Source organism: Syzygium oleosum, unplaced genomic scaffold, assembly GCF_021117445.2.
Source record: "Syzygium oleosum isolate NSW1041296 unplaced genomic scaffold, Sole_v2.1 Sole_v2.01, whole genome shotgun sequence".
Taxonomy (NCBI): domain Eukaryota; kingdom Viridiplantae; phylum Streptophyta; class Magnoliopsida; order Myrtales; family Myrtaceae; genus Syzygium; species Syzygium oleosum.
Genome location: NW_026607485.1, coordinates 3,893,595 through 3,903,108, shown reverse-complemented (window position 1 = coordinate 3,903,108; position 9,514 = coordinate 3,893,595). Strand labels below are relative to the sequence as shown.

The following is a 9,514-nucleotide window of genomic DNA, read 5'->3' as shown; positions in this document are numbered from 1 at the left end:
GCTCTGTGACGTTCTTATTTTTGCCATGAATGCCACGAATTTAGCCACGAATTGCCCACACACGCCGAATTTTTACTATATTAATTTCCGTGGCTAATTAGTCACGGATTTAGCAACGGAAATTAAGTATTGCGGCATTTCCCTACTATATTTATTTCCATGGCTAAATTCGTGGCTAATTAGCCACGGATTTAGCCACGGAAATTAATTATCGCGGCATTTCCATACTATATTTATTTCCGTGACTAAATCTAGCCACGGATCTAGCCACGAAAATTAAGTATCGCGGCATTTTCCTACTATATTTATTTCCATGGCTAAATCAATGAAAAAACCTAGCCGCAGTATAAATAGGGCTCCTCAAAAAAAAAATTTCGGGGGCGTAGCAACATTTGCTCTCTTACTCTAGCTTGGGCAAACCACCATAGAAATTTGTTCGTGACGCGGAGGGTTGGGGTCGCACAAAAAATATGTCGGGTCGAATGATGAACCGGATCGAGTACATAAAATTCAAGACATATTTTACAACTAATTTAGCCACGTATTTAGCCACAAAAAAAATAGTTGGGAAAGTGAAGCAAGAGTTTATTTTCGTGGCTAAATCCATAGCTAAATTAGCCACGAATTTTTTTTCGTCGTAAATTCCGTTGCAAATTAGCCACGGAAAATTTTTCGTCACAAATTCCACCGCAAATTAGCCACGAAAAATTTTTCGTCACAAATTCCGTCGCAAATTAGCTATGAAAAATTTTTCATCACAAATTCCGTCGCAAATTAGCCACGGAAAACTTTTCGTCGCAAATTAGCCACGGAAAATTTTCCGTTGCAAATTAGCCGTGAAAAATTTTTCGTCGCAAATTAGTCATGAATTTTTTTTTCGTCGCAAATTCTATCGCAATTAGCGACGAATAATTTTTCATCGCTAATTTTTCGTGGCTAAATCCTTATTTTTTTGTAGTGGATGACGAGCGATGGTGAGTGAGCGATGAGGAGTTCCCTTAACGACGGAGAGCGAGCACTAATTTTATCCTTCCCGTGCCACGTCATTTTGCCTAGACTTGATATGACATTGTTTTGCTAGAGCGAGCCACGTAGGATTGTGCGACATCGTTTTGGACATCCACATGAACTTTAGTGATATATTATCATAAAGTGATATATTATCAAAAAGGTCACTCGTTGCATTTATGAGCTAAAGAAAAATAACATCACTAAACCAACTTCTATAGCCAAAGGTATAGTAGACACTTTTTGGAGATTTTGTTTACCTTTATTTTTTTCATATTAAAACTTGTAGAGGCTAGAACTATGATGTGATTATTCCGTCAGTTTTAAACACGAGGCAGTCTCTTACATGAAACAAACTTTCTCTTCTGTTGAAATGGTTGTGTGGGCTGACAAGTCTTGAGGTAATTTCTTGTTACTTCAAGTTGCTTAGAACCATGCTTTGTCAAACGCCTTGCATATGATTCTATTAATGTAGAAGACGTGGCACATATTGAATATCAAAAGGTCGCCCAGTAAATGAAAGGTTTTTAGTAAGTCAAAGAATGACTTGCTATTGAGATTGTCGACTAGCATTAATTAATGAAAACCTCTTGACATGATTACTTTGAGATTCTTTTCAATTTGAGAAAGTGCCTGAAAACTACCAAGCATGTTGTACTTGAAAATAGGCTTAGACTAATTCAACTCCCTGTAGCCATAGCTAATTTGCCACTAGTCACAATTCTTTGCACTCTCGACAATGCGTTTGTAGTTTTGTTGCTGACTAACCGAGGTGTTGCAGGATGAGTTTGCTCTAGCTTAGTAATGTGATGCGTGTCCCCTAACACTCGTGGGTTTTTGGAAGCATTGCACATCCATCTTCTTATCTAGAATGAAGAAACCTTCATAGCAACCTGCTTCCGCATGCCTCCGTGGAGTGGGATGATATGTTTGAAGCACATATTTTGAGCATGTTTTTCAGATATGTTTTAGCTGGGGCACAAGTTCAAACCTTATCTTGATGTGCATTTTCAGTGGTGAAACTTTTAGAGAGGCTGAAGATGGTGAAGGAACTGACGTGAATTGGCATGTCAATATATTGACTCAAATCTTATGTTTTCTGTTGTATATTAACTAACTTCCCTTCAATCTCTGTAGGAATTTATTTCTCTCTCATTTCATTTCATTGTTGTAGACTTGTTAAGCAATTTAATTCTGGCTTTCAAAGATATGGGACGCTCTGCATGCCGTAGTAGAAGTAGATCTAACGCTTGCCCAAGCAATCGTGGATAGTGCTGGCGTGATTGTTCAGAGAGCTGACTTGACAGTATGCTATGATGAAAGAGGTGCTATATCCATCTATTCTCCCAGTCCCCTGCTTGCTTCTTGCCCACTGCCATCTAGAAATCTTTTCCTTCTCTATTGTTCTGTCCATAATCTAATCCATGCAATGATGATTGTTGCAGCTGCGAAGTACGAATTGCCCAAGTACGTTTGAGCGAGCCGACCAATTTGATTGATGATAATTGACAATGGAGGCAGGGCAGATTTTGCTCGGCTTAGTGTGTAAATCCTGTGAGTTGATATCGATAGTTTGGTAAAACAAATTGCATCAAAGTGGAGTGCATTCTGGCATTTTCATGGTGCACACTACAATACAAATGTTACGTAACTTTTGCCCCATTTGCCCCAGGAGATGTATAACTTTCCCAGTTTCATATGGTTTGTTTCATTAGTAACCCAACCTTCGAAAGAAACGTGAAAAGTAATCAATTGAGGTGATTGTTATAGTGGAAAATGATGACATCCCCTGTTGCTAGACCATCTTTTGCTCTAACTTGGCAGGGTTTGTCAAGTGCATTGACCTTATAATATCATTTGTTTGTCATGTGTAGTTGCTGATGGATTCATCTTGTACTTGATTGCAATTTTGGATGCGATTCTAAAATTGAGATCCAACCCTTTTAAAGGACCAAGAACAATATAGATCGTCCATTGCATAATGGGGAAAATGTGTTACATTGTGCACATGGTCGAAAATATATATTCATATCATCCGTGAAAGTGCAAGAGATCTTTGCGAAGTTCGAAATTTAGCATTATTGTAGATTCGTTCAGAGCCATTAATACCATATCTGCCCAATTTGTATCTCTTGATTAACGTCATGCACACACATAGTGGAGATACCCATCGAGCAAAACAAACCCGGTCAAGCAGTATAAATAGATTGTCGATGGCGGACAACATAAAATCCCTCTTAAATATTTCTATAATCAAGAAGTTCTTCGAAACTATTGATGTTCTAATTATATTCATGGAATACGATTCTATGACATTCTTTTGATATCCTACAATTCGAACATTTGGGCCCTCATATCTCACGTCAATAATCCTGGTCACACAACTAGCTGGGAGTCGCATCCAACTTAATGTTCATACTTGTCTCACCCAAGTTTGGATCAATCTTTAACCGGTAAAATATGAATTCCTCTTCAATGGTTTGGAGATCCAATAGGCTCCTGAATAAAATTTCTTGTATTGCTTGTTTTTTGGTAATCATCTAATTGAGCAGTTAGTCTCATGGATCTTTCATGAGCGCATCTTAGCACGAATGAATACTTACCCTACGTTTTACTGATTGGTCAACATACATGATAACCATACGTGGAAAACAAAAATAATTAAAGGTCCTCTTACCATCTCGTGACAAAAACGTGATAACTAAAGAAGTTACGAATAAGATAGGACTGACATAAGTGATATTGACCTATTTTTTGCTGACATACCACAAGTGAAGATATATCTTAGAACAACAATTGAAGATCTGAATCAAAAGTCAATTGCTTCAAAATAGCAATGGACTGCTAAATTTTGTGTCTATCATATAAGTTCAATGTGTAAATTTGACGTGAGAAACTTGTTAAATACAATAATGACCAATCTTACATTAGCCACTAATATCGACATTATGCAAATAGAACGTGCATAGGTTATAAGAGGTAGAAATAATACAGTGATATTTCCTTCTCTCTCCTTAATTGCCAAAAAAGAAGAAGGAAAACAATAAATTTTTAAATTTTAGCCTTTAAAATAATTTGGACAATCATGTGGATCCAAACCGAAAATACTATTCTACATATTCGAAAGAAGAATTGTACGTTCCTTTCTAGATGGTGACAACATTGCTGGAAGCACTACAGAACGAAAATATCACCAAATATGTGTGGATTGCAAACTGAAGGAAGGACAACACACCAAATTATGAAGAACACTCATCTCCAGAATGGCCGCCTCATCTTTCACTTGTCTTTCTTTTCTTCCCCGACTTTCCGTTGTTTGTACTCACTGACGCTTCCTTCAAACAAATAATCTTCTTCTAAATTTGGGCAGTTGAGAATTGCTAATGAGCACTCGTCTCGTACTTTCCAATTGAGTAGATTAGGGAAACTTCTCAATGACCTACAACCCATAAATTCCAAATCTTTGAGAGCCTTTAGTTCATCCAGGCCCTTAACTGCCAGAAGCTCATCGCATCCTCCAATTTCCAAGTGCTTTAGCTTTTTCAAATCCGATAGATCATCTAGACTTTCAATCTTAGGACACTTGTCTATATACAATTGCTCCAACGACTAAGACCTTGGATCGCAGTTAGATTTGGGCAATTGATCAGCGTCAACCGCTTCAACCTCTTCAACCTTGAAAGACCGGCAAATCCCTCGAGGAGTTCTACCCAATCCACTTCGAATTCAATCAACTGTTCAAGCCCATCGACTTGGACTTCCTTCCAACGGCACCTTTAAATGCGCAAACGTGTCAAGTTTCTCAAGTTGCAACCAAATGACAAACTGGTTGTGGATTTATCATATGCAAGTGACATTGTTGATAGAGACGGTGGAAGGAGTGGAAGGGATTGTAGGCATGGACCGTCTTGTAAGAAGAAAGGACTGTTCTCACCCTGACCACCGAAGGCCAAATCCGCCAATTTAGTTAGGTTTGAGAGATTTGCAACCCACCGCAGCGAACTTGATCCAAAGCTTAGCCTTATCAAACTTGTTGGAAGCTCAGGCAATAGTTCTAGCTTGCTGCAACAATATAATCCCAATTTCTCTAGGCGAGGAAGTAGTTTGATCGTCATCGGAACATTTCTAATACGGGTTGATGCCAAGTCAAGGATTCTCAAAAGTGATAATTCCCAAATGTCCTCGGGAATTTCCCATTTCAAAGACCAGCAACCCATGGCATGTAGCTCTTCCAACTCTTTTAGCGCGACAATGCTCCGCGGTAGCTCCGTCATCAAAGAAAATGAAATGTTGATGACTTTTAATCTACTTAGGTTTCCAATAGATTCAGGTAATCATAGACAACGCGTATTCGAGACATCCAACTCGGGTAGCGATTCCAAGTTCCCAATCGACATAGGGAGTTCCCTTATTTCAACACACGACAAATTGAGAGACTTAAGTTTCCGTAGGTTCCCAATAGAACTAGAAATTTCATTGATTTTTGTAGATTGCAGTTTAAGTACTGACAAGTGCTTTTGGTTACCAATGGAGTTAGGTAATCTCATGATAGCTGTGTACGAGAGATCCAACTCTATTAGTGATACCACTCTCTCAAATGATTTGGGCAACTTCTTCAACTTCCGACAATTGCCTAAGTACAAGTACTCTAGCTTCTCTAGCCGTCCGATTCCTTCAGGCAACTCCCTAAGACTTGTACACCCATTTGCATTGAAGTAAATCAGGCACTTGAGCTTTTCGAGAGAACGATCAACTTCAATAAGACTTATGCAATCCTTAAGGATCAATCTCTCTAAACTTGCATAATGAGAGAAGTCTGCAGTCTTGGTCAAGTAAAAGCAATCCGAGAGATCCAAAACTTTAAGTTTCTTGGCAACCTGTTACAATAGCTAGAAGAGAGTAAAGGGAAAATTCCGTGCGAATTTAGAGGCAATAAATGGTTGTGCTGGAACTTAGATGTAATTGGGTTGACTCATTTTCCTAATTTAACCCACATAGATCCGTTCATCTAGTACTCACACCTATCCAACTTGATCCACATATATACACCTATATATCAATTCAATACAATCTAATTTCATGGCCTCGATTACAAGACCAGCATAGTCAGCTTAGTTTTACTTGTGAAATGACCTCGATTAATCCATTTATGAGCCATTTTATTTACAACAAGTTGTTGCCTATATAGTTATGGTATAGTCAATTTTAGTTAAAAACATAAAAGCAGTGTGAGACAATTCAATGGAGATAAAAATAAACAAATATAGCGATGATGGTACCTTGATTTGACTCCACCCAACCCAATCCTCCGTGATGTAACTACGAGATAGGTTGAGAACCACAAGATTGCTTGGATGGAAATTGATGGCGGAGAGATCTTGAGGATACATTTGCCAGGTCATGTATCTTAATTCTAAAAGTTGATTCTCAAAGTCTCCATCTAATTTTCCCCAAATTAATTTGAGGAACCTTATGTTTGGAAGCTTTGAAAACTCTTTGCTCGTATAGGTCTGTCCACCTAAGCAGGCTGCTTCAATGGTCTCCTTTCTCTGCCATTTAACGATAGAGTAGCATAAGAGTAAATGAAAAATATCATCACTCTCTCTCTCCCTATTAAAAAAGGGCTCCTAATTAATAAATGAACTATTGAGAAAATCATAGAATTGGATGGCCGAAGATATGGTTTCACCTCTTCTGTTCTTATGATATTGTTGACCGTCTCATAAGCCCACAACCTGCTCTGCTTTCTTCGATCCATCAGGTTCGTATCGCCAAGGACAATTTTCCTTCCGAGATCTCTTAGTTGGTCGTGCATCCAGAATTTATTGTCATTGGTTATCTTTATCAAGGACATGCAGACAAGGACTTGAATTGAATAATCCGAGAAAAACCTACAATCTTTCCACCACATGTAGAATGCATTTGTCTTGTCTTCGTCCACAAAGAAACAGGCAATGTCGAGAAAGATCTGTTTTTGCTCGTGACTCAACACATTGTAGCTAATCTTCAGCTTGTCCTGGACCTTTTCATGAGGTATTTCTCTTAGATTGTCCAGCACATCTATCCATAAAAGCTTTGCTTTGGCGACGAAGTAATGAGCTTATGACTTCGAGAGCTAGGGGAAGCCCTCCGGTCGTAGAAACTACTTGTCTCGAAAGATCAACATAATCATCTGGAAGAGGATTCTTTCCAAAAGCATGTCTACTGAAAAGCTTGAGTGATTGACCATAATCCAAGTGCTTCACTTCGTACTTCAAAGTTTGATCAGCTTCTATGATGCTTCTATTCCTAGTTGTCAAAATAACTTTGCTTCCCGAGCCAAATGAAATGTGCTTGATGGCTAGTTTCTTGAGTTGCTCCTCATCACTCACATCGTCGAGAACTATAAAGAGTTTCTTGTTAGAAAGTTGTTGCGCAATCACCTTGATCCCATCTTCGACATCGTTAATTTCGTCATGAAAGCCCGAACCAAACATGTCAGATAATAATTGTTTTTGTAAAGTTTTGAGGCCAAGGCTGACGGACGATTCCCGGACATTTCCGAGGAAGCAACAATGAGTGAAGCGGGAATTTAATTTGTTGAACACAACCTTAGCAAGAGTCGTTTTGCCAATTCCTCCCATTCCATGGATTAGCACAACGCGTATGCTCCCAGAGTTCACATCCAATAACTTCACAATGGCTTCCACTTGATCTTCCATTCCGACTAAATGCTCGCTGACGTATTTGTCTTTTATCTTCAGATTCATCAAAATCTCTCATATCACCGATTTAATGAATTTCCCGTGCCTGCCACAATAGTGAATCATCTAAGTCAAAATTGTAAAGGATAACCTTATGACACTTAGCAAGTGATTACAATCAACATGGTTAGCACCGCTATCTAAATCGACTAGTGCACCCAAAAGTAAGAGACACATACATTAGGTATGTTTGGAACATGACGTCACTATGATTTTCAACAAATAATCATATAATGAAATTAAGAGCTTTGTTCATGTATTTGCTTTCGAAATACTAACACTTTCAGACGGGCGACTAACATGGATGGATGGGAAACTTTCTCCAATAACATGTAAAAATTTCTCGAAAAGGAGAGAGAAGGTTACACTTTACGGAGTAATCCACAATTTACAAACACAAAGATGTAAAAAATTGGATCTATCAATGAAAGAATCAGAGGAAAAACACAAAAATACGAAAGACATACTCCTTGAATTTATTAACTCATCCCCTAACCAACGCCGCCCACCCCACCAAACACAACCCCCCTAACCGCCCCTTCCTTTGTCTAAACTTACCAAAGAGAGAGAATTTTGACTGAATACTTACCCGGTTCTTGCTTTGTCTAGTTTGGATGAATGACTTGGTTGATTCCGTTGCCAAAAATAGTTTTCAAAGCACACATTCAATTTCAAACCGCCTAGACAAGATCTTATTAAAGCTTGGGTATATAGTGAAAGTCCAAAATAAAAGTTAATGGAGTGCTTTAGGACGCATAAGTACCCTTGCTTTTTCAACTCCCATCCTTTGATTTTGGCAACACTTTTGAGGGCATCCTCCCACTTTTCCCTCGTCTGGGGGCCGAACTTCTCCTCGTGCTCATCCATAGCACCGACGTACAGTTGAGACTTAAGCTTAACGTCGCGAGGCTCCACGTTGTAGAAAATTGGCATAATTTCCTTCTCGGATGGTTTGGATATCTTGCACTCCACCATGTGCGCTAGCTCGCGAAGGCACCACGCACTTGAAGCATAACCTTTAGAGAAGATGGGTATGTAGATCTTTGACTTTTCGATGGCCGTCGGTAGCTCATCGCCTATTTCTTTGCCGACGTGGAGCTCTTCCTCGTCGAAGAAAACGCGGATGTTCGCATCTAGCATACCATGGTATAAGCAATCCGCGAATCCTTGACGAGTGTCTGGCCCTCTGAAACTCAAGAAGACCTCATAGTCAATCGCGGATGGCTTTGAGCTCTTCCTCATGTCCATTCTCGCGAGTGTTTTCTTACGAGGGTTTCCTATCTCAGAGCACCTGATTAAGAAAGGCTCAGGCACTACTGAATTTCTTTTATGTTACTCTTCAGACGTCTCTTCCTAGAACTTTCCCTAGTCGAGTCTACGTCAACTCTCAAATGGCCCAACCAATCCGCGTGACTTTTGATGAATTCACAAATATGCTTTGCTTTGCGTTGCTTTGTTTTTTGACGGGCACGCAACTCGAGAGTCGATATTACAATTTTATTTTAATTCCTAAACTCTAATTTTTTTTTCCGATGCTGTTTTCAAACTTAAGTGACATTTTTGGAAGTTTTATGATTACATTTATTTTAATTGAACAGTAAATTTCCCCTTTTTATTAGCAAATTTTTTTCTTAGATCTGTTTGGAGTGACCTTTATATTTTGTTTTGTTTTTTAAATTTTGCTGGGCTGGCACTTGACTTTCTTTTATCTTAAGCAATTGAAACTTTCATATGAAAATATTGACATGTACATTCACTGATAA

General features: G+C 38.8%; 1 protein-coding gene, 1 long non-coding RNA gene and 1 pseudogene across 2 annotated transcripts in view; 1 reads left to right on the top strand and 2 right to left on the bottom strand.

Annotated features, from left to right (window-relative positions):
* Window positions 1–9,163, bottom strand: part of LOC115693040 (disease resistance protein RUN1-like) — a 40,656-nt gene extending 31,493 nt beyond the window's left edge. Inside the window, exon 1 of the mRNA XM_056319573.1 lies at window positions 8,515–9,163. Coding sequence (XP_056175548.1) covers window positions 8,515–8,999 — 485 coding nt within the window. The 5' untranslated portion in view covers window positions 9,000–9,163. The remainder of the gene's footprint in view (window positions 1–8,514) is intronic.
* On the top strand, window positions 1,847–2,668 carry LOC115693041 (uncharacterized). The gene is made up of 2 exons (XR_004007179.2): window positions 1,847–2,333; window positions 2,454–2,668. It is a non-coding gene; the product is annotated as an uncharacterized LOC115693041 (long non-coding RNA).
* Window positions 4,103–7,761, bottom strand: LOC115693030 (disease resistance protein L6-like; annotated as a pseudogene).
* Window positions 9,164–9,514: the final 351 nt, after the last annotated feature.